The sequence below is a fragment of the Gobius niger genome, assembly GCF_951799975.1.
Source record: "Gobius niger genome assembly, chromosome: 13".
NCBI classification, from domain to species: Eukaryota; Metazoa; Chordata; class Actinopteri; order Gobiiformes; family Gobiidae; genus Gobius; species Gobius niger.
The window spans coordinates 20,123,750-20,149,682 of NC_136864.1; the positions used below are offsets into that span (position 1 = coordinate 20,123,750).

The 25,933-nt window shown below is 42.0% G+C and overlaps 1 protein-coding gene across 2 annotated transcripts in view; it reads right to left on the minus strand.

Moving 5' to 3' along the window:
• Nucleotides 1–525: 525 nt before the first annotated feature.
• The window catches only part of LOC306973181 (ephrin type-B receptor 1), a 180,808-nt gene continuing 155,400 nt past the window's right edge, over nucleotides 526–25,933 (minus strand). The window contains exons 10-17 of one of the 2 annotated variants that reach the window (XM_079570033.1): nucleotides 22,734–22,856; nucleotides 21,547–21,794; nucleotides 19,713–19,928; nucleotides 6,954–7,103; nucleotides 5,735–5,928; nucleotides 4,986–5,141; nucleotides 3,047–4,414; nucleotides 526–658 (exon numbers count right to left, since the gene is read on the minus strand). In XM_079570033.1, the coding sequence (XP_079426159.1) occupies nucleotides 4,306–4,414; nucleotides 4,986–5,141; nucleotides 5,735–5,928; nucleotides 6,954–7,103; nucleotides 19,713–19,928; nucleotides 21,547–21,794; nucleotides 22,734–22,856 (1,196 nt within the window). In that variant the 3' untranslated portion in view covers nucleotides 526–658; nucleotides 3,047–4,305. Of the gene's footprint in view, nucleotides 659–3,046; nucleotides 4,415–4,985; nucleotides 5,142–5,734; nucleotides 5,929–6,953; nucleotides 7,104–19,712; nucleotides 19,929–21,546; nucleotides 21,795–22,733; nucleotides 22,923–25,933 lie in introns of both variants that reach the window. The other variant, XM_079570032.1, reaches the window with a different exon arrangement.

The window sequence follows — 25,933 nt, forward strand, 5'->3', positions numbered from 1 at the left end:
AAACAATTGACTGACTTGTTTTTCCCAAGGCGTTTTATTGAGTGCATTTTTAGTACAATAGTTCTCGAAAAGTTACATCTTACAAACTCTTTGACACGTACTGGTCACAATTTACAAGTGCTGTTGCTATACAGAAAGCAAAACAATGTACCGGTGCACACACACATCGATGTACACTAAACATGTCTGCCAGTCATTCACATTCTCGCACGCGTACAAAAGAATGGTGAGAGGAAGTGCACGCTAACAGCTCGCCCAGTTCCTTTGTACCATGGGATAAGTCGCCTTTGGTGGTGGTAAACTCAGGTGTTGTAGTGAAGAGATCGAGACGTGCTTCTTATAAGTGTAAACCCACAGCTTTGAAGGTGTAAACACCAATCAGGCAAGAGCATAGTGACCACTGGTAGTTTACGTGAATGAAACGGATTAGCCATCAAGGCAATATTTATTTAATCTCCAAACCTGCAGCTTTTGGGAGGCATTCCTGGTTTGCAATGGTCTGTATCAAAGAAAAGCAACTTTAGACTAAATGTATTGTACAATACACAGTGCTTAGGCATGTGATCATAATGTTTTGCCTGATTGGTGTTGCCAATGGTGCCGAGGGTGTCGGTGTAAAATCCACAGCTTGAACAGCGTATAAAAAGAGGTTCTCTATCTGAAACAGAAGAAAAGAAGAACAAAAATAGAGTTATTTTCTCAGAATCGTACACACTTTCCATTGTTTTGAAAAGCGAAACATCCAATAACCAGCTGGAGGCATCGTTCGTCTGTCTCATGACAATGACTACGTTGTGAAACCAGCTCCACTCTTGTATGCAAGTCTATGTACGGTCTCGAGATCCACCCTCCGCCCCGTCCCTCAAATGCAGAGAGTCATTACAGTCAGATATTTAGACTGACAAACAGGGCAAATGGGTAGAGAAGAATGACACTGCGGGGTAATGAATACATTCGATCCGCTCATTCATGGGTTCTTGGCTTGAACGGCAAATACATGAGGCGGAGCTGAATAGACGACTAATGCATTGAAATTGAATCAACGATTGCGGTTAGAAAGAGAGTTTGCCGATCGCGGGGAAAGAGCCTGTGATTATGTGTAGGAATATAATGCAGGCCAAATCAATGACTGCGCCAAGGACTTTGCCAATAAGGAGAACACAGGGTTGATTGCGGGGCTACTTCATTACCAAAGTGATATGAAAAACAAACTCTCAGAAATAGAGAATTGTTTTGTTGCATTATCTGTATCTTTAATCACATTTTCATGCAGACTGTGATTTCTAGAAAGGTCCGATGCAGGAATGTTCTGTATAAATTCTATTTATCAATCAAAATGCTCAAACAATGTGAAGCAGTGATATACTGTGGCCCTTCCTCTCTCCCCATGGAGGGGTCCTGTCCATCTCGCCCTGCCAGCTGCTGATCAGATGCCTCTTAGAGGGACAGACGCTGCAGGTGACCACTCACCCCCCTTTCCCTGCTATGTCCACTGAAGCATGAAGGCAGCCATTTCTCAGGCCGGCCCTTAGTCCAGCCCTGGTTCCCCCATGCCTAGGACAGCTTGGTTACACCCAGGACAAACGAGCTGGAGTCTTGCCAGCTTTAACCAGGCGGAGTGCAGAGCTGCAGCGGGGCAGGGCAGACAGAGGAGAGGGGGGTGTATGTGGGGGGACTCTTAGGGGGCAGAGTGTACTTAATAATCTGCTAATGGGCCTGCCATCAACTTCTAATTTTGGAAGGTGCTTGGGAGTTAGTCTTCATCATTGTCGTCAAAGAAATTTAAATAAGGTCATGGAGAACACTTTATGAAATATTTGATCGACCCTCCCACCCAATCATGAGCTTTTAGGGTTGGAACAGATATTGGTACAGCCATGCCAAACAACAATCAATGACTAAAACCAGAGTAAAACACAGAGTAAAGCTAGACTCCAATGTCAAAATTCAAAAGCAGCATCATACACTCAGGTAGTAGATGTCTAAAGTTATCTTTATTTATGATTCCATATCGAATTTTAAAGCCCCCTAACCATAGTTTGAGAACCCCTGCTCTAGCTGTCACTGCTCCAGAAACAGCTCCAGAAGAGAGAGAGTGAAATAAACCACCACATCTCTGGAGAACTAGCATCATTACTCACTGGCACGTCAACATAGCGGAGTGGCTTAGTACAAGCTGTCCACATTTAAGTTTGAAAACAAAGCAGAAATTGTTGAAAACAGTGTAAAATAGTTTTCCACAGTTTACTTTGGCAAAACCACCAAGATTCGTTTGTACTTTTCTTTCCTAAGCCTGTGACCTGCAAGAAAACTGTAATCACAAAAGTCTCCCTTGAAATGCTGTTTTGCTGCAAAAAAACAAAGAAAACATTTTCCAAACCAATCAAACTACAATCACAATACTGCCAATTTAATACACAACACTGTATGCCTAAATATCAAATCCTGGTTTACACTATTCCATTCATTTCATACTATGTGTAGTACTGGCTTTTCACAACATTTGTGCTCAGCTTGTCGATCCATATGGCGCCGCAGACATTATCGCATCCATATTGTTGTAGCTGTTGAGTCTATGGGAGGTGGAGCTTTAGTGGTCCTACGAGGGCTGTGTACTATCAGAAAAGCAATACCTTTTGCCAATCTACAAGCAATATGTCAGTTTAAGTGTGGATCTCATTGTAGTGTGGCTTGAATAAGCTCATTCACAGACATACGTATTGAGCAAAAATGTAACAATTCAGTTTAAGTTGATAAAGTGTGAAAAAAAACATAAAATCATTATGACCAGTGACTGACCAAAGCAAGAAAGCAAAAAGATTTGAGGAGGTTTGAAAATTGTGAAATACATCAGTCAGTCAAATGCCTGCCAAATCCTGGAGGGACTGACCTATGATGAATATAGTGAGACTACAGTTGTGGTTTTGCCTAATTCATAGAAGGAGCCCGGTAGAACAGCACCACACTTAACACATTGTGATCACTCATGTGTCCTAATGTTAATGCGTGATGAGCGCATTGTGTATTTTTGATCAGTAAAACTTACTGTGGATTTGGCTAGGCGACGCTTTAACTCTCTTCAGGTTTCCACTGGTGCTGAGCACTTGACACAAACAACAGATGAAGAAAACATAAAACATTTCTGTACAAGCAAGTGCTGACCAGTAAGAAACAGCATGTGTACACCCACATTTAACAAGAGCTCAAGTTCTTGATGGATATTTGTCATTAGTAAATCCCCTACAACTCCTACTGACACTCAGATGGACTTTACTGACCACATGTGCCCCTGGACAAATGAGATCATCCTGTGTCCATGGTACAGTCTGTCAGGAGGAGCTAGGGCAAGGGCACAGTGGGACTCTACACATAGCATGTATCTAACAATCTAATCAAACGAGTCGTTGCCAAAATGCAAGCAGATAGTTCTGTACATACATATTCTTACATACCACCTTCAATATGAAGGTTATTATGGAAGTTATTAATCATAATTAGCAAGAGATAAACATATTTATATTCTCTGAATCTGGTGGGGCTGGTCCAGAAGTCCTTTGGCAAGGCGCTTCAGCCCACTCCACAGGTAGTGTTGAGTTCAAAGTTGTGGGCAAATCTGGTTATAGTGACAAGTACAAACAGTCAGATGAAAAGACAAAAATAGAACTAAGCTCTGTCACCAGCAATTCAACAATACATTATTTTCGTTTTAAAAACAAGCAAACTATGACTATGAGGTGAACGTTGAACATGGTGCTCCACTATACATCCCTGTATTTCTCAACATAGTCTTTAGTCTTTCTCTTGATTGCTTCTTCTTCTGGGGCAGATTTCTGGACAAGACCGAGGCATCTTCATTGCACATTGACGACAGTATGGGCAACATCACAAGTCACGAGTTGGTTCTAAATGTCTCACATTTCTGGTTACATTTTTTTTTAACATGGTCTAGTCCAGATAATATAGAGGTACACTATTTCTTTTACCATACAGTCTGGAGATTTCATAAGTTCCCTGTACTTGCTGATATGACTGTAAATGGAGTTCCAACACCACAGCAGCATTAGTGTTAATGAAAGGATAAACAGTATCACACCCTGAACTTCCTGGTTTACTTCCTGGTTTTTGATTGGTGACAGCTGTGGTAGTGTAGACCCTGGTCTCCTGTTGTAGACACGTGAAGAATTAGATTAAGACAATAGTCTCGACCCTGGCGCGTTCCGACGGAGAGGGGGTCATTCGGGGGCTGCCGCAGTTGTCGGTGGTCCTCCGAATGCTGCCCACTCCGTGGCACAGCGCCTCTTGTAGTCATGCCATTGTGGACGGGGACTGGCTCATCTGCACCCTCATGGTCTGAACATTACTCAGGATCTTCTTCTGGTGGCCTGCCAGAGTAACGCCTATCCTCAGCAGGTCCCTGGACACACACAGACAACACACAGGCACATTTAGAGCGTTAAACATCAGTTGTACAGATTTGGGGTGACAGTGATCAGTATACCATAAATTCAGGACTATTGAGCGTACCTGAATATACGCCGCACCAACAAAAAACAACAACAACAACCACGCTGTTTCAAAAGCATTTGAAGCACCCTCAGCCACCGCTTATATTATTCTTTAAACCCGGGTGTTCAGTCAAACCAAAGCGCTGCCCGCACAGCGACTCCTCCTCGGGAGTGTTGCCATGTTTGGAACCCCCCTCCTTGGGATGTCTGTGTTTTTGGACCTACTCGTATTAAATTGTAGGTGCATTTTTATTGATAAATGATAAATTAGGGGCACAGAGTGGGATAAAAGTAGCTGCTTATTGTCCAAAAATTACAGTAAGTTCAGTCTTTCACAACAGACTTTTGGAAATGGATCATTCGATTGCAAGGATGAGTGGCTACCAAAAAGATTTCCTTCAAATTTTCTCTTTTCATACTCAAGCTCGGTCATTCTCTCCAAGTGCCACATGGCTGTGAGAGCCTGAGAGGTGAACTCACTCTGAGGTCATCTGAGCCACCAGCTGCAGGGACGTGAAGCCTGAGTTGAGGAAGTTGTCTCGGTACTGGCTCATCTTAATCGCTGCCAGCCAGTCCTCCACCGAGCTGAACGTGTTGAAGTCAGGGATGGATCTGTCCAACAGTGGCTGAGAAGGCCTGCCATAAAGACACACGCATTTTAATAGCCATTGTGTCTAACCACATTATACCCATTAACTGACTTGTTGTGACACATACAACTGAAGATGAATTGAACGTTAAATCAATGGGAAATATGGTTGCTGCAGAACTAAATGGCATATCAGTGGCTTGAAACTCAGAGTTACAAACAAGTGACTTGATGACAAAAGCTAAAGCCCCAGTTAACCTGGCCTGCTTTGTAATTGGAGAGTAAATCTGTGTAGAAAGCTCACATCCACATCCAATTTGGCTACAGCTAGGAGAGTCTCCTAGGAAGACTGTGACAAATTGTTTTCAATAAGGTGTGTACAGTTTAAACTGGAGTACAACCTCCCAGAGGAGCAAAAAATAAAACCTTCTTAGAAGAAACTAAAAACACACTGTATTATATCTATGTAATGCATTTACTGAAAATGGACCCTTATATGCTTTTAAGTAAACATGGAAGAAGCATTGAGGAAAAGACACTATCAGCTGTAATTACGAGTGACTCAATCTGCCCTGTCTGTGCAGATCATCAGTAGAAATATCTTGTTTGTGTTTACAGAGGCTTGCATATGTCCACTCACACTGCAGGAATGTTAGCAATAGCTTTGAGGCTGGTGGGGTTGCGGATCATTTTGTCCAGGGTGCTGACGATGTCAGTGAAACGTGGTCGGACGTTGCGGTCCTTCTGCCAGCAGTCCAGCATCAGCTGGTGCAGCGCACTGGGACAGTCCATGGGTGGAGGCAGACGGTAGTCCTGCTCTATGGCATTGATCACCTAAGGGACAAACACAAACGTAAGGAATATTATTCTATGTGATTTATTCGATTAACATAATATGACAATAGTTAACATGAAAAGTAATTGAGCAGAAGCTATAGAATATTTTAAATGTGCTCATAGTACTTAATCATGTTAGACAGATTAGATTTATAACTGTGTTGGTGTTGACTGAGCTGGATTTATTACTGTATGTCTAGCAAAATCTGGTATACATTGTGCACATAGATAATGTATGTCTCCAGAGATATACCCTACTCTTTTTCTAGTCTAAAAATGCATTGCTGGAAGATCCAGGTCTGCCGTGAAATCAAGCCTTTAAGATACTATCATTAAAAATTAGTGGCTTCCCTGCGGGTGGCCAACTCCACCCGAGATGAGTGCAACTCAGCAGAATCTTGACAAATGGTGCATATGGGAAAGCGCTGTGTGTGAGTGTATTTTTCATCATATATGTGTATGTGATGTGAGCAGCCGGACACACAGAGCACTGCCAGCTGTCCTCTCTGCATCAGTCCCAGCAGGCAGATCGCGGCTGGCCCACTGTGCCCACATCTGCTGGGTTGGACACTCTTCATGGAGAGGGGTCCATGGAGGCCTGGCTCCTGTCTCACTCAGGGAGTGCAGAAGGACCTCCTAGCACCGGCCCCTGTCCAAAAGCTGTGTATGTTTGTGTTGGTGCAGGCTGCCTGTGGACGTTTTCCAAACGGACATGAAGAACAAAGCAGAGCACTCAGCAATCATTCACTGCTCTCAAAGCCGGCCAGGAAGGAAAGGGGATAGAGCAGACAGTAGCCATAATAAGTCGGCTTTCAAAGTCAGAGTCAAGGACATCTTAGTGATGAAGCTCAGATACAAATCTGTGATTTATAACTGCTTCCCCACTCAGGAGCTCGTCCTGTGTGCAGCATAGACACCTCTGACACAGCTTTTCCAAGGCAGTTTATCTTCAAACTAAGTCTAGTTTTCAGCAAAGTAAAAAGACACATATAGATTACATTTACAAGTGTCCATGTACTCACATCCTGGTTGGACATATCCCAGTATGGCCGCTCTCCGAAAGACATCACCTCCCACATGACGATGCCGTAGCTCCACACATCACTGGCGGAGGTGAACTTCCTGTATGCAATGGCCTCTGGTGCTGTCCATCTCACTGGGATCTTTCCTCCCTGAAAGAGACAGCAACATTTCTCACAGCTTTTGCGGGCAGACGAGTTTTTAATCAAACAAACCACAGCACAGGCCTGTCACATTAACTGTCCATTCCATTCATCCTCCGACAGACAGGAAAACATTGACGCGCACCTTGCATCCGTCTCCACAGCGACTCCCAAACATTGTTCGCCCTTCACACATCGACCAGCATTACATTTACTGTCTGTTCTGCCACAGCCCTGTTTGAATAAAGAACGCCCGGGCCAGGCCTTTCTGCTTGTAGATCGAATGCGTCTTGCTGTAATTGGGCTACCTGAGCCTGAGGCATGCCACGCGCCTGCTTGATTGAAATTGACAGACACTTGTTTAAATTCCACGCACACACACACAGACACACAACACGCTCACTGTTCCAGAGGTGCACGAGGGAGCACACGTAGGGGCAGCGGACATCGATGACAGAAGCGCACAGCAAATCCCTGTTTGTTCCTCCCTCGGTGACCTATAGAGATTATTTCGGGGCTGAGCTTGCTGCCACTGGAATAATCATGCCAATTAGCCGGAGCGGAGCATTTGCAGATAAGCCAGAGCTGGAAACTCACCCAAAGTCCTCCAGCGGCCCACACATACAGCTACCAGCTCATTTAGAGAGAGGAGAGCTGGTTCACTGCAGGTCGGCTCCGTACAGACAGTGAGGAAAACATTCCACTGCTCTCCAAAGACTTTGTGTTAGAAACTGCATCTGTTTGCTGGTGCAATTTTGTATGGCAAAGTTACTTAAGGTTTGAAATACAGTGTTGGTGATACATTATACTGTAAACACAACTTTTCAGGGTTAGAATAGGCTCCTTATCTCTGTCAGCATACGGACACTTGTGAGCAATATTAAGATTCCAACTTCCAACTGGTCAAATGACGACAGTGTTGGTGAGAATTAAGGAGGATTGGAAATCATAGTAAACAATTTTAGTTACTTGTTCAATATCAGTTGACTGGTGCACATGATTTGTCACTGAAATTGCTATGTGTGGTGCAAGTGGAGACTGATTAAACTTGATAGTTCATACAATGATGCCAACCAAAGTCTTATGATGTCCATGAGAAGAAATGGAAGATGCATGGTCTCTTTCTAATCTATATTTGAGAGTTTGTAAATAGGATTAATGGATGGTTCTCAAACAATGTACTGGAGAGAGTAAACCCAAACATAAGCTCCTTCATTCAAGTCCAAAAACACAAATCGACTTCTGTGTTTTATAACATAGTTGACGTTAGTGATATCCTGGCAGGAGCATACACAGTAAGTGACAATTGCAAGAGGATAGCGCGAGAGGTCAAATGTGACTCCGAGTCCTCCACACAGGTTGCAGACTAACAGTAACCACTTTTGCTTCTTTTTAATGCTGCTGCAAGGTCAGGCTTTGGGTGATGGAGGTTGATCTCTCATCTTATCTCGCTTCAGTGAGGAGTGCTGAAGCACCTCTTCAGGCTCTGACCTCCTGTTTATTCCCGACCCCGGCAGGTGATTTACCATCTGACCCCGGTGCAGATCCCCGCCAAATGCAAGGCTATAATAACTCTCGCAGCCTCCTCACACAACACACCAGCGGGCGATGAAAAGGCCAGTCGGCAAGTCAGCAAGTGAGTCCAACTCGGTGACAAATGGAGGCACATGAAAGATCAGCGCGGAGGACAAGATCAATAGTGGAATAAAGGCATTGTGGGCCTCTGTGGCTTTAATGCTTTGCTCATATCTCACTGCAGTTCATATCAGAGTCCTTTCATCTAACCGCGCGACCCCTGGACAATTTGGCGTGCCCTTTCCGACGTTCTGATGTCAAATACTGTCGACGAAGAAACAACAACAACAACAACAACCGCAAAACAGGAATATGCAAAAAAAAATAAAAAAAAAATCCCTTTCTCATTCTCATCTGTCTTTAAGCCAAGGCGGGGCAGTTGATATATTTGAGCTCGTGCAAAATGTTTCGTTCTTTAGCTACAAATGCCCAGTACATGTTGCTTTATATGAACAAACCCACTTTTAATATGCATCTAAATATGTCTGTATAATTTTGAGTTATGGACCGATGCTAACTTTCATAAAAAGCGCATTTTAAAATACAGGTGTGAGTCAAAAGGCGCTATACTGTATCTAATATTGTGGTTCATGAGTAGAGAGCATTTACCTTGAACTGAAATATCTTCCAGTTTAAAGTCTTAAACAATTTTGTCACTGCAGGATCAGTGCCTTGGCGGAGGAGCATTATCACCCAGCATTCAACACCTCTCTTTGTTCATAACTTCACTTACGAAATCTGCCCCAACCCTCTTCCTCATCTGTCTTTTTGTCAGAGCAGCGCTTCGAGTCGCTACATTTGAACGTACACGGGATGGAAAACAAAATACAGTCTGATCTAAAAAAGCCAAACGCTGCTAAAGCCGATCCATTCAACTTCGAGTCATCGGCGGCTGCTGCTGCTGCTGCTGTCTGGTCTTATGTCCCTGGGACCCAGCGCCTTCTCAGTCTGTGTGACTGCTCCTGCCCCGTGGACCAAAAAGGACTTCACAAGAATGCTCCCAAAGAGAGCGAGTTTAGTAATAACATTTGAGACGGCGAGTGAGTCACAGGCTGCTATGCAAACTTAGGGTAATTACTGCTGTGGGGCCAGTGATAGCTGTGCCAAAATCCTGCTTTAATAACATGAAGCACAGAGCAGCCAGGGCCCACAGGGAGCAAGGCAGAAACATAATAAACAGTGTTGCAGTCTTCTCTTCTGTGAGAGAAAGTGTTAATACTGGGGGGGGGGGGGGGGGGGGGGGGGGGCAGTGGTGGCGGGATGGGGGGTAAAAAGGAAAAAAAAAAAGAAAATGATGATGATATGAATTAAAACAGACCACAGAGTCCACAAGAAAGCATACCGCAGAGCCTTGAAGTATAGGAGTGCTATTTGGATATGATACACTGTGTTGAATGAAGATGAACATGTGTTTTTTCTGCCTGCCTGTGAGTAAAAAGTGTTATTTTTCCTTGACAAAGTGCATCACAGAGTTCTTTGCTGTTCCGTCACAATAGCCAAATAATTAAGTGTAAATATGGCTTTCAACCATGCTGTGTGTAATTATAGAGGACATCTATCAACATTGCAGTTCAAATGATTAAATGTTTTGAGTTCACTGCTATACAGAATAGACTTACAAGATCAATAAACTAACCAAATGGGCAATTTCTCATCAAATTGCTCACAATCCTGGGTAGAATTGTGCCATTAAAGGGCATTGATGATAAAATATTGATCATGTGAAGCACCTGTTTTAGATAGGCTACCATTTAGTGCCCAAATTTCAAACATAATGTCTAGTATGTATGTTTTTTGTTTACAGTAGCCTATAACAAAAAAAAAAAACTAAAAATGATGTATGTGACTTTAGAGAACCCCAAGGATGTAGTTACAGTGCACAACACCAGCAGAGGGCTCAAACCTGCCACTGCTGCTTCTGAAAGAAGGAAAACATTTCAAACTAAAACTTTAAACCGCGTAATCTAACTTCACGCTAATCTACGCAAGGAGGACAGTTGGACAAAAGACAGAGTTAGAAATAGGCTGGTGATAGTGTCTGAACTTTCAAACGCAGAGGAGCTTTGGGAATCTCCCTGAGTATTTTGATTAGATAAAAGAAGGGAAACGGACAATATCTTGAATTACTAACCAAGTGCAAATGAATCTACTCCATGCATGTCTTTGATGAGGAGGTCAACATTGCTTAACATCTCATAAGACTTGAGCATAAAGGCCTTTCAGTTTGATCAGATAAAGTCTAATTGGACAAACAGTTGCCTCTCATTGCCCTAAGTAAACAAAACATTAATCATTGAGATATTTGGGAGCAGGGGAGGGCAATAGCACTCAACGTTGTAAGTCATGACATAAACTGAGCCTGACCTACTGTTTAGTCTTGTGCACTTGTAAGAGCACTTAGATCACACATCGGGAGCTCCTGTACACAGAGCACGACCAGACAAACCTCTCCTGTCGCCTCCGTGTCACCAAATGCATTCACACTGTCTGACTGGTTCCGCCTGCTTACGACCGCCGCTGACAGGTCCGCTGCAAAATGTGCCACGTCGCCACGGAGACGGGACACTGAGACTGGCAGGTTAAGAGGTATCATAGTGAGACAATAGTGTGTGTGACAACCGGCTTTGAGTGATAAAAGATAAACATGGAGTGGGCAGTAATGTGTGCTGTTACTGCTGTCTGTGCGGGTCCCCCGGGCCCGGGAAACACCCGTCATGTCCGCTCTCCTATGGAGGCAGTTTGGAAAAATAGTGTAGGATCCAATTGTGGTTAAAGCAATACTGCACAATATTTTATCCAAATGAATAGAATACAATACAGCATTTTATTCTAATATAACACCTAATCTAATACCTTAAACAAACATGTGTCTCCAGCTCGCTTGACTAAAGGCAGCCAAATGTGAAATTTGAATAGGTTGTCAAGCTGGTCATAAGAAGCATGTTTTCTATTGGCAACAGAATAATCTGAAATGTTACGTGTGCCTTTTAATTGCAACAAAGGTATGGAAGTAAAGGTGTCTTGATTTAGGTAATCCATTTCTAAAACACATACTGCAAACGCATATTTTCTCTATGTTTCAGCAGCGGTAAATAAATAATAAAAACGAAAAAAAGAAAGCAAGGAATATACATAAATGTCTATTTAAAATTAGACACTTAAAGGGACTATAGGGAGTTTAAAAATGTTAAAATTACGTATTTTCCTCCCCCTACATGTTCCAGCCATGTCCTAATGTGTAGAATGAGCTCAGACCTGTTCACCACAACTGCCTCTAAAATCCTGCACTGTCACTCAAAAAGGTGTTAATTCGGGTCCGAAGTCCTGTCATGCACGAGCTTAATATAGAAGGTGCAGTTACACATATGGCCTGAGGTGGCAGTAGTGAGTATAAAATGGCAAACTTGCATCTAGCTCCTTTAAAGCACACTGAAGTTTGAAATGAAACTCTTGTAATCACTTGTAATCAAGACACTTGTAGGCACTACAGGTTGTCAAGTGCTTTGCTCAAGGACACACTGACAGTATGTGCTGACAGGAGCTTGGATGAAAACGCTCTACCAACTGATCTAGCTATTGCCAACCCTGTATATTGTCAATGTTAGGTCAAAGGTGTTCTTGGGTGAAAGGGACGAAGAATGAAGAGAGACACTCTCCAAATTACGTCAACTTATGTTTTTGCTCCGTGTATATCTAAGTTTTTCTTTCTATGTATACTGTAATAAAGAATAAAGAACCTAAACTACATTAATGTCCTTATATTTCCCCGAACTTGACTTGAATTGAATCACTTGAAGATAAATATGCAAATCTCACTTTCAGACTTTATGTCTTCTCTGTACGCCCGTCCCCTCCCTCCTTTGCTCCTCCAACGTCAGTAATCCATTTCCAAACAATGCTCGCTCAAATGGACTTGAGCACATTTACTTTGGGCTGGAGAGAGTGCTCCATCAACATCCTTTTAATGAAATCCTGAGAGCAACGATCTGCTCTGGATGTCTGCCCAAACAGAATGGAGAAAGGAGCGAGAAGAAAGAGGAGAGGAGTGACAAAGGGACAGGGAGCAGAAAATAAACCAGGAGAAGAAAAAAGAGGTTTGGTGACTGAAATGCAGACTTTACGAATGCCCATGGGAATGTCTGGGATTGAAAACACCTAGGCATGTATATTAAACAGTCAGTCAGGCATAGAGAGAAGCGGCAGTTGGAAAATTACTGCTCAATGGAGGAAATAAAACAGATATTTTAATCACACAGCCACTTATTGTATGGGGCAACGTTATAGATTTTGTAATTATTGCACATCCAACTAAAGGCACATTAAAGAAAATCTATACCAAAGCATAAAGTGCTCTTTGGAGAGGGGTTTCTTGTTAACTGAATACGTGTGTGTGTATATATATGTATATATATATATATATATATATTGTATATATATATATTATATATTATATAAAATAAATGTGTATTGAGTTGCCTTGTGTGGCATGCGCAGTATAAATAAAGTTGCCTTGCCCTTTTGAAGCTAAGAACCTGTAGATTTGATTCACTGAGATGGTTTTAACCTCCGTAAACCTATGTTTGATTGCCGCACAAAATGCCGCGGCTAGCAACAGTATGCTAAAGCTAGCGGCAGCATGCTAATGCTAATGGAAACTAATCAAGGCTATGATAGAAATATCGAAAGTAGCCTGATATAGCCTACTGAAATCGGTCATGGCTGGAGTGGCCACGTGTTTGTTTTTAGTTTATGAAATGCATTTAAAGAATAACAGATTTAAGATTATAATAATTATCTGATCAATTTATGTGAGTTGTTCATATTAATGTAGCCTAAACAGCCGGTCATATATTTAGTGTAGAAATTCTTCTTCATCTTTCTTTGAAGCAGTACTAAGCAACTTGTTTACCTTAATAAATCCTTTCCGTAGTCCCTCTGGGGTAATACAATTGTTAATGGGATGATTGGGGGTCTTTCATCTCCCCCTGGTATCTCTGTCCAGAAAACCACACTTGCACCTTTCCTGCACCGGGTCGGAGGCCTCAATACACACCAATGGAATCACGAAGAAGAAGCTAACAGGCTAACGGGCAAAGCTAACAGCGGGCTAGCGCCACTTAAGCAGTATTTACGGCCAAGTTTGAGTGAAAAAAATGATGTCCATTATGTAATTGGATGTACAATATCCCTCTCTCCTTTTGTCTTTTCTGTTAGGGTAGTATTTACACTCACGGACAATTAATGAGTAAAAAGCTGTAAGATGCGCTTATGGCCTCTAGGGGCATGAGTTACTTAGTACTGCTTTAAGCCAAGGCAGGGCACCCTAAATGTATATCTAAAATTCTTGTTTAATATTTTTCTATTACAGTTTATTAATAGATACACAGACCCCTTTTTCTATTACAGTTTATTAATAGATACACAGACCCCCAGTATCGGTATTGGTACTGGAAGCAAAAAAGATGGATCGGTGCATGTCTAGACTATAATATGGCTCAAAAGAGTTGATTTTAAGTAATAAACAAGCAAAAAGAAAAAACAAAAAGAATCGATCGAAGCGCTTGCATACTAATTTCCTGTTTGTGTTGGGAAGTCAATTTCCCTTAGCTTTACTACACATCAATACATCACTTAGCACAAACCGCTTGACAAACAACACATTAATTTATGTCTTTTTGATGAGAAAGTCTGCAGTTAAACCATTACACTGCAAGATTTATTGTGTGTGTATTTTACAATTATTGCTGTAGCTCCGGGCAATCATAAATGCTAAACAGCTTAATGGCAGCTGCGCAGAGTCATATTTCAGCTCCGTTTTACACACGTGGCATTAATTGCAACGGGAATTCTTAACCTGCCGACACGGTGCTCTACACAAGTAGGCTGACCACTATTGAAAATGAATGATTTATGTTGTCTGCATTTAAAACATCACGCAAAAACTACAATCCTCGCCTTTTCATGTTTATAGGATGCATGGCTGTAGTTCATAGTGAGAAATTAATTTATTGTTCTTGTAACCTGGACCTATCCATATTTATGCTATCGTCCCCATTTGTGGATATGCACAACACCAGGGAATACATGTAGGCGTCAAGTGAAATAATAAATATGCTTCAAACATTAGGAACATTTGAAGTGCAACTGGTAATGTTTGCAAAGTGGTCCAGCAGATCTCAACAGAGAATTATTTTTCCTGTATCTGGATAAAACATACTGGTTTGTGTTTAATCCACAAAATACAACAACCAATTATTTTGCTGGAACTTGAATCAACCATTTTAATAAAGAGGTTGTGTTTGGAAATGCCAACAGTCACCTGGGCTTGCGTACAGAAAATCAAAGGCAATTACATTTTTTTCTTTTCTTTTTTAGTTTGGATATGCAAAGGGACACGCGTTTAGTGCTGTCTGGCTGCCACCTTTTTATGCTTCCGTTGTAAGCAAACAGTTGTCAACTTTTGGTAAAGTTTTACGGCATTCTCTTCCAATCTCTGAAATCCGTGAATTTTCTCTGTGATTCACTCCTATGTAATATTTGGTTGGGGTCATTTAGAGTTATGGTTTCCAGCAAGGGCGTAGGTTTGGTGTTACTATTGGTGGGGACACTTTACTAATATTTGACCAATCAACATGAAATCCCAAGTAAATCGGCTCGAGGTCCGCAAACTTTACTTTCGTAACTTTCGGCATACATGTCCAGGGTCCGGACATAATATGCAGTCATTGCTCTTAAAAATGTAAAACATAAGCACAGGTTTGGTTGAGCTGATTGCTTAATCAATAATTTAGCCATTTTATTTCACTGGTATTAATGTTGTTAATTCAGCCTTAGATATTAGTTTATTGAGAGGATGAAAAGTCTTTGGGGTCCGGACTAAAGCATCTGGAGATCCGGACCAGTACTCCAATGGCTGCTGTGTCTAAGCTTCTACTGCGGCAAATCCATATATACTTTACCACTGCAATACAGCTCTGATGCTTTGGTATTGGTCTTCCCTTTCCAAGTGCTTCAACTGTAGATACAACGCAGTTCAATCTGACTTAACAACCTCTGTAAAGCGTCCCCTCAATAAACCTCAGTATATAGTTTCTGTGACCTTCTCCAAAACTTTAGCTGAAGATAAAGAACTCTTCTATTTACCCTCCCGCTTACAGACATTCCCCTATTTCACTGTTTACTTAAGAGAGACAGTCCCCTTCACTTCACAGCGCATAAATATTTCACTAAAAGCACAACACAGAAGCCAAACACTGTATACGGAGGGGCCTGTAGCCAAGAAGCAGAGAGGGCAAAAGGGATGCAAATAGACAAATGACAAAAACAACATGGCCGTCAGCGCGGTCCAAGCAGCGACCCGTGGCTGAGACAATGTCATTTATAAGCAATGGGTGCCTTGATGGATGAGTTTTGGCCCCACACTGTGTGACCTCGCCTTTCAACCCCCTCTCATATTCAGTGACACGTGCAGGTAAGGAACCCCGTGGACGTACAGTGCAGCACATAAAAGCCAAGGTATAGTCATGGCCGCACAAAGGGACGGTGAGTGACTTACAAGTTTTCTTCGATTTTCAAAGAGATCTTTTTGTTTTGTTTTTTTTTGGAACCCTGGCGTTATCTTCCACAAAACTTTCCTCAAGGGCATGACGTCTGAATAGAAGCACCACACGACACCAAATTCCAACACGGAACATTTTGGAAACAAACACGGCCTGACCCCCGTGACTTTTTGAACCCCGCAAACCAAGATCAGGAATAAAGATTACAGGTTTCTACCAAGCATATTATGCACCGAGGAGAGAGAAATAATAATTTGATTGAAAACGTTTGAACTACACCAGAAATAACTGCTGTATGAGCATAACAATGAGTGAGATATGAAAAAAAGAAAATGAAAAAGCCAAGTCTTCATTAACAGGTGTTCTCGTGTTTGGAAGTGTGCTATCATGAATATAATCAAAATAATACTTTCCCCCCCCTTTTTTTCTGGATAAGGGAGGGCACACATGTTTAACCAGCTACGGCATGCTTTCTCGCTTGCAAATATTGGACCTAGATTAGACATACATTTAGAACTATTAAAGGAACAGGCCACCGTTTTTCCATACTGAGATATGTTCTTAGCTGAGCTTAGACGAGTTGATGTGTACCTGTCTGGTCTTTACGCGTTTACTCAGTCACATAAAAAAGACCAAAGATGTTGATAGCATTTAGCCTCTCCCCCTCTCCTCTATGGGGCCAAACGGAGGTGAAGTTTGAATACTATATAGTCGAAAATCCTACTACTCGTGTAACCGTGTCTATATAGGGAAAACGTGGAAGAGCTTGGTCGCTTCTAACTCCCCCCCCTTTGGCCCCATAAAGGAGAGGAGAAGATGCTAAATGCTAACAACATCTTTGGTCTTTGACTGAGCGCTCGCGTAAAGACATCAACTCGTCTAAGCTCAAGTAAGAACATATCTCAGTATGGAAAAACTAAGGTCTATTCTCCCGATTTGATCTGGATCTGGTGGTTTCTAGAAGGGACAAATATTGGTACTTGGTGTGAAAGGTTTGAGGACACTTTATTGGGAGTAAAACAGGTTTCCCATAAACGCCTGTTACGGATAAATCCCACAGTTTCTCCCAAACTCAATCTACTTAATTTCCCTTGCTTTACAAATAATGCATTATCTTGTTAACCACATTGTCCAAAACAGCCCTGAAAACCCACAGCTGCAATCCAACCTGCGGTCTTTCAAGTCTTTAAATTAATTAGCACACATCACCTTTACCAGACCGGTGCAATCCAAACACTGTCCTGAGAGCCTAATTAATCAGCGCTTGGTAAGAGGCCAACGCAACCCCCCTTCTGTCGAAAATACCACCACAACAACTGCTCTGGAGTGGACCTCAGTCCGGGGTTAACACAATTACCAGCATGTCCTCCCAACCATACATCCCCACCGAAATCGCACCGCAGGCTCTGTAATTGGTGTTCCGTCGAAATGGCGGGAGGAGTAAAAAAAAGAAAAGAAAAACGCTGTAAAAGGGGGAAGAGGTGATTAATTTGCGAGAGAAGTGGGAGGTCGATGGCGATGTAAATCACGGCATGTCAGCGCAATTTAATTTCCCTGATTCCCCTGGCCTTGTCTGCCACGCCAGCCTCCGGCGCTGATTGGTTTCCAGTGGAGAGGTCAGGGAGTGAAGGGCACAGCGCCCGGCTTAATTACAGTAGGGGATCGTACCTGCGACCTCCGCACTTGTACACTTTGTCACTATTGTTTGCATCTTTCCCAGAATAGATCACATGACAAATGAGTTGGTCGGGTAACGCAGAAATCCCCATGACCTGCTCACATATGTTCGATAATTACATCCACTTTATTAGAGGGGATATTTATGGACTATAAGCTTCTGAGATAATAAAATCAACACACTGCGTAACATGGATTTATGTACCTGGGTGCCTATGGGAATTTATTTATTCCCAGCAACTATAAGCCTTTAGTGGATACGAATGGATACACATATAGTGGGAAACCATACGGGGGTAAATGTAAAAGTTGACAATCAGAAGTGACCCCATGCTAACATAAGGAGATGGTTTTCCAAATAGTTTCAGGAGTACAAACCACTCTGCTACCGTGAATCTGTAATATGCCTGACTAGATTTCTGAAGTTTACATATCTTTCAAGGTTGACCTTCCCTTTCTCTCACACACAAACCAACTGCCCCCCAAGGATTTGCATCAAACCAAATAAAAAATGCTAACCCCGATCTATACCCGTGATCCTCCCCTTTGCAGCTCGACTTATTAGCAGTGTCAGCACCGGAGACAACAAAGGTGCTGCTCTCCTTTGTAGCTGTTAAGACCCGTTCAGCAAGGTTCAGCCTCAGGGTCAGCCGCACACACACGCTATCGGTCAGAAGCAATTAGCTGTGGGCTGTGGAAAAGTGAGGTCACTTGTATTTCAGCCGCTATAGTCCAGCAGTGTACACCAGAGATACAACCTCTCTGTGTCTCTGAGCTTCGCAAGCTTTCACAACAGGATTACTGGTGACCCCCATGTCAAATAAGGACAAAAGGGGTGTTGTTGCAAATGGTAATAATTGTCTGTGGAGGACAAGAGCTTCTGTTGACAGACAATTCATAACATGCCCTGAATGGCTCTTAAGTTTCCTGTACTGTAATGCAAAAACACCAATTTTCCCTTTGTGCTAGTATAAATATCGGCTCTTTGACCATTTTTGTACGGAGAGCGCTTCCCCAAATCAATGGACAGAATGTGAATGAAAACATGTTTACATTCACTTTTGCTTTTCAGTAAGATAACCCATTCCTATGTTGTGCACGTTATGTAATACAGAAATGCACTAATTGCTGTACTGGCAGGATGGAAGGTCTGATGTGACTCCAGCCCACTGGGAAAAAACATGCAAAATAAAACAAAAGTCCAAATATGATGCATGATAGCTTTGTTGCTCATGTGCTTAACTCCACAGAATACCTCAGTCGAGGCGCGCGGAGAGCCCTAATGACCCGCGGCTTGTGTGTTTGCGTCGGCGTGAGCGATGTGTTGTGAATTAGGCGGAGGAGAGAGCAAGGACCGATGAACTAACGATGGCTGCTAATAATTACAGATCTGTAGCGTGGAGCAGTTAATGAGGAGTTGAAGCCTCCCATGATGCCCCCGTAATAATGAATGAAGAGGGTCTAGTGGGGGGCGTGGTGGTGGTGGGGGGGGTTGAGCTGTCAGTTAGAGAGGCCGCAATGCCCTTTGGTTTCTTGGCACTCCGGGCATGTCAACGCGAGAGGAGCCTTCCCAGAGGATCCCTGTCTCCACACTAATGAAGACGTGACAGACCCTTGCACAGCGCAGGGACGAGCGATTCTGAGGATGGAGGGGGAGAGCAGTGGAAAGAGCTCATATAAAATAGAAGGCAGTGAAAAGGTGAAAAGGCTTCTGTCTAAAAAAGGGAACAAGACGGATGGGACCAATAGCGAGGATAGTTTGGGGACACTTAACGGACGGCTATAAAATATACAGAAGGTTGCTTACCAGAGAGCTGGTGTAGCTGGGGTCGGAAGTGTCCTCCTGTAAGTAGCGTGAAAGCCCAAAGTCGGACACTTTACACACCAGGTTGCTGTTGACCAGGATGTTGCGTGCCGCCAGGTCACGGTGGACATAGTTCATTTCAGAAAGATATTTCATCCCAGCAGCAATCCCACGCATCATCCCTACCAGCTGGATGACTGTGAACTGACCATCGTTTTGCTACAAAGAGATGAGAATGTGTGTTAAAAACAATGTCGGATAGAACCTTAGAAATCTAAGGAGAAATTTGCTTTTTACTGCTTTTGATATTTATTACTATTCATTATCAATTTACCCATTGTGCAATGCAAAAGTGCAATATAAATAAAATGTATCATTACTCAGTCAAATGATGAAAGAAAACACAATTAGACTTACAGTTACATGTTTTGAGCAGTATGGCATGAAGGTTGAGCATGCTTTATTAGATCGACTTTGGTGAAACTAAACTTTTCAGCTCTCATGTAATGTGGCACACAAGGCACTGTTGAGCATTTTGTTATGCAGTCTTCAAAAAATAAATAAATAACCAACTGCGATAATTTGGGCAAATAAAATTGACTTTTCGTTGATGTTCAGGGGGCCAAAATTGAGGTAAAAGATGGAATAATAATAATAGTGAAAACATTTTTTTTGCTATTTTTTCTCTCCCACAAAGACATTTTTCAGAGTAACGTGTCTTTGTTATGTTGTTCCCATCACAGAGACGGCCTGTGCACATTTTTTTCACATATCAAACCGCTTTTTGTAGCCTTTTGCGTGTCATTATGTCTAGCTTGAATGTACATGGAACGCTCTATTGGGTCCATTCCAATCCAACAGAGTTTGTGAAAGATATGAGCTTTTTAATTTTGTTCAAACTGGGCCATAATATAATATTTTCAATTATACAGTTGGGGTCCCATAGGCCCCATGTAAAAAAATAAACTATTATCATAAGATACTCTTTGATAGTGTAGGTGCACCTGTACATCTGTAAATGTATTGACGCTGTTGTTCTGTGTCAAATTGTTGTTGTCTTCATATTTTATTTGAATCTACTTTATGCATTCCCTTGTAGTTTAAAGTTTTTATAGTTTACTTTTTATCTAAGTATTATGTTTCAGGTTTAACCAAAGAAAATTCCTAGTTTGTGAACCTGCTCACTGACAGTGGCAATAAAGCCAATTCTGATTCTGACTCTGATGGTCATTGTTCTATTGAAGCGTGCAGACATCCAGCTGCGTGACATCCACACGCACGATAGTGTCAGCCCCGTGTGAATGCTCTGCAGCAGGCTTTGAACCCCAGAAACAAATAAGAGGCTGAGGGAGATCGATGGAAATACAAGTCGGATGTGGCGGTTAGCAAAGCCAACTTCAAAGAGCCCCTTTAAACCCACCCGAGATCAAAGCGCAACAGAAGACCAATCCATGAGATTGAAAGAGGAAAAAGTGAGAGGAATATTGATTAATCTGTATGTCCATTCAATCAGACTATAAAGGGAAGACTTAAGAGTCCATTAATAGCGTCAGTGTTTAATCGAGTAATTAGAATCACAGAGCCCCTGCTGGCATGTAAATTACCAAATAAGGATTGAATCATGTCCATTGTCATGAAGCACATTGTCTTCAGGGTTGAATATTTCAAAAATGTTTTCTACAACTTTATTTGCACATTTCTTTCCCATTTCCAATATGAATTTTCACTTGTCCCCTGTGCTCTGCAATACTAGTGGCATCAAAGCAACACTCCTAAATTGAACTAAAAGTAACTTTTATTTGGCACGACCCATTCCTGTTTGGAACCCTGAACTCACCCTGAGGAATGAGTCAAGTGCTCCGTTCTCCATGAACTCCGTGACAATCATGACGGGGCGGCTCTTCGTCACCACGCCCTCCAGACGGATAATGTTGGGATGGTCGAACTGGCCCATGATCGACGCCTCAGACAGGAAGTCTCGTCTCTGTTTGTCCACATAGCCCGCTTTCAGAGTCTTGATGGCCACATAGATCTCTCGCTTACCAGGAAGTTTCAATCGGCCTTTGTACACCTCTCCAAATTCACCTGTGCAGAGAAAAGATAATAAATAAACATAAAGACAAACATTCCATTCAGTATGTCAAAAACGCTTAAAGGGTGTATCAATCTACTTAGTATCTGTTTAATGGTTTGAATACTACAGACTTTGTGGCACTGACCTGCACTGAATCTGTTCTAAAAGTCTCAAAGTGTAAAGTGTTGTCGCTATGATGACAATAAATATCAGCAGTATCAGCTTTTCCTAAGACAGCCTCAGATCCCACAAACACAGGACAGCCAGCTCTCCCCTGTAAATATCTGGAAACCATTTGATTAATTATCACCACCTCGGTGTCCTGCAGAGGCGCCACACAGTGAAATCAACAAAAACGGAAATCTTTAATTAGTCAGTCCCCTTGCATCCTAACCCCTATCCTATCTCTGCCACTTCCTCACACCTAGCTTGCTGAGCAGGCCACACAAGCACAAGCTATTCTGGTCTCATTACCTGGGGTATTTTAGCCTCTGTGAACTGCGCGAACCGATCCATGATAAAGCGACATGAATATGGAAGAGTGCATTGGCAGGAAGTTTCCAAAGACAGATGTGAGGATTGTCATTTTATTTCATCAATCGTGCTAGAATCCAATATGAGCGATCACAATGTTTGAATGTTTTGAATACACAATAATAGTCCTGTGATAGGGAAAAACTATGCTCACAAACTGGGCATTGGTTACTTTTCATAAAACAGTGTTAGAGAACTGGATGCATGAGCTGTTCACCAAAACATCCGGCGAAAATTGTGGAAGTAAACAACCGCAGGGATTGCTCGTATGGATTATCTTTAAACCACAACATTTTGACCAGTCCATTTTCTAAAGAATCACGTAAGTAATCACCTCCATGCAGTACAGAACCTAAAAAAGTGTTCAAATGTGTCAGCAGTAAAAAAAAAAAGAAAGAAACAAAGTCCCCGTGTACCTGCTCCAATGACCTCCTCGATCTTGACTGTTGAGACGTCGATCTCCTTGGCGAACTCGCGCACCGCCTCGTTGGGGTCCTCATAGGTAAAGGGGTCGATGTAGATCTTCATCCCGGGGGAGCCTGAGAAGTGGGTCGGGCAGCCCAGTGGGGAGGGGCAGTTAGACATGTCGGCTCGCAAAGAGAGTTCTAGGACAACCAAAGTGTGCTCCGTTACAGCGACAAGAAACACTTCCTTTCCCCCCCTGTCTCCCATTAGCGGACGCCCCGGGTAATGGGTAATGAACACTGTTGTCTTTTAAAGCAAATCACATCAGGCATAGCATTACTTACAATCACTAGTGTTTAGCAGTGAGAGGTGGGGATAACACCCATTGGAGGAACCACTTTTCACGCAACTCGGCGTACGATTTGGAGGATCACAGCTGATATAACATAAAAGGATTTGTGAACTTGTCATTTCTCATACTCTAGGGGGAAACATCTCCACTTCAAATTTTTTCCGGGCGATTTTCTTTTGTGCTTTTTTACCCATTAAAATGAAGTAATAATTGCCTAAATAAGATATCCAGAATCCCCTTTGAAAATATGGTCTTTGTGTGGTAATGCATCAACAAAATAAATCCACAACATGGGATTATTCATTAATGGCATTTTTGTCTTTCAAAATAATAGGCAATTTACAAATTGAATCATTAAATAAAACTGGGGAGGCATTTCCCCAGCCATCGACAGCAAAAGTTTAAATTTAATATATCCAAATGTATTGTCATCTGTCGCGTCTCACTTTAAATAGTTATAGTCTCGGATATAATTGCTCAATCTTATATATTTCTTTTGTTACTTATTTCTAACTTCTTTTGGCAGCTCTGATCCTCCATTGGGTACGCTCAAGAATAATAACAAACAAACATGCAAGAATGACACAAACAGAGACAGACGTTAAAAAGAAAGGTTACAAATAGTCAAACGGCGATATGGAAGGAATAAATGTAGGCACATTTTTTCTGTGTTATCCCTTAGCCCAGCAGTTCCTCCTCTTTGATAGCAGTAGAACCAATTTGCCCTCTGCCTTTCCCTATAGGACTTCATAAGGAGATAACGCCTGTGCACCATCAACAAGGTCTTTATGCCTCTCTGCACATCTGCAATAGGTGAGCTCCGTCCAAAGATCAGCTCTGTTTGCAAACAGGAAGGGGGTTCTGCATGGGTAGACTGGGCAGAATATAGGACAACAATTTATTACTGTTATGTTTCCCGACATAATAACAATTGTAATCTTATGCTGTCACAAATGGACACAGCTCAAAAACTCAGCAAAAATCATCACTTCAGCAAAGTCATGCAAGGGCAGTCGTCTATCAGAGACGCATTTATCACAGACGCTGGCACATGATTGAAATAAAACCCATCTTCATCAATTTGAGAGCACTTATTTGCATAGGCCACACTGGGAGAGGAAGGGGTCTCCTAGGAGACGGTGCTGGGATAAGGTCTGGTCTTGGAGGGATCACGGCGCCTCACTTCGCTCTTGACTATCGGAGCTGATTTGAGTTAGCGCCCTAATTGCCTTGAACCTTGACTGTGAGGATGTAATTGCTCATTAGGAATTCCATACAAATTGGATCTAAGTTAATCCAACGAGGGGTTTACATCTTTGCATTCTATAAAGACTGTTTACGAATGTCGCCAAGCTGTTCTCACAAGGGACTGCTCACGACGACAAAACATGGCAGCTCCTAAGACACTTCCACAAACATAATCCACAATGCTTAAAGCGCACATGACAGGTTTTCATGTTTTTCTCATTAGTACTTCATATGATGGAATAACGTAATTAGTTTGTTTTATAATTTTGCATTAGCGACACGGCAAATTAATTAACAAAAAGTTGACATTTCTATAATTATATTCCAAAGAACCGCAACTTAAAGCAGTACTAAGTAACGTGTTTACCTTAATAAATCCTTTCTGTCGTCCCTCCCCCTTAACAAGTGTTAATGGGATGATTGGAGAGTCTTTCATTTTCCCCTGGTGTCTCTGGCCAGAAAACCACAATTGCAACTTTGCTGCCACCGGGCAGGAGCCAGCAATACACACTAATGGAATCATGAAGAAGAAGCTAGCAGGCTAATGGGCAAAGCTAACTGTGGGCTAGCGCCACTTACACAGTATTTACAGCCAAGTTTGAGTGAAAAAAATGATCTCCACTGCGTAATTGGATGTACAATATCCCTCTCTCCCTTTGTCTTTTCTGTCAGTGTAGTATTTACTCTCACACAAGCAATGGGTAAAAAATGCAACATGCTACGACACCTACAGTGGCGCTTATGGCCTCTAGAGGCACGAGTTACTTACGAGTTACTGAATTCTTATGTCCAGGGTTGTCGTATTGTTGAGATATTCATCACATACATTCAAACCTTCTTTATTTCCAATCTAAGAAAATGGCTTTCTTTCTTGGTTGAGACTTTGCCGGCTAAATCATCAATAATAATTGTGTGAACTATGTCCTAGAGAAAGTCTAACCGATTGTTAGCATGGTCCAGATAGCACTTTCATCTTTTATTTAAAATGCAAACAGTTTATCAGTCTCCCTCCCTGTGGTGCAGCCCTGGTTAACTGGGCTCATCTTTATATGGACATCAAATAAAAAATATATCTGCACTTGAATATTTCATGGCTTTTTTTTTTTATAGGAGTGCACAAAGCAAATGTATTAAAACATCTCCTCTATTTTTACCTAAACACAAACAGCGTTCTCGTTGAGAGCAAATGCATTCCCGTAATAGCTCTCAGGCACGTAATATGATTGAATCCTTTTTAAATTTTGATCATTGTACATCAATTATAAATGCAGAATACATTCCCAGCATTTATACATTTATTTAAAATACATAAATCTTAACTTAGTGCTTTGTTCAAATGTTTTAATAGTGTTTAGTTTGATGAATTGCAGTTTACAACAGGGCACTTAACCATGTTATTTCCACCAGCGCCCAGCCTTTTAGCCTGCTATTAGTCTGCCTGACTCATTTGCTCGATGGCCTAATGTATCCACAAATCAAGGCTGCAGTAATTCATCAATTACCAGCAATGGTTACATCGCATTACCGTTCCAGTACACGGAATTTACATATTAATTAAAGGCAGATAACACGAGTAAAACATTGGATTAATATGCATCTGTGACAGCATAT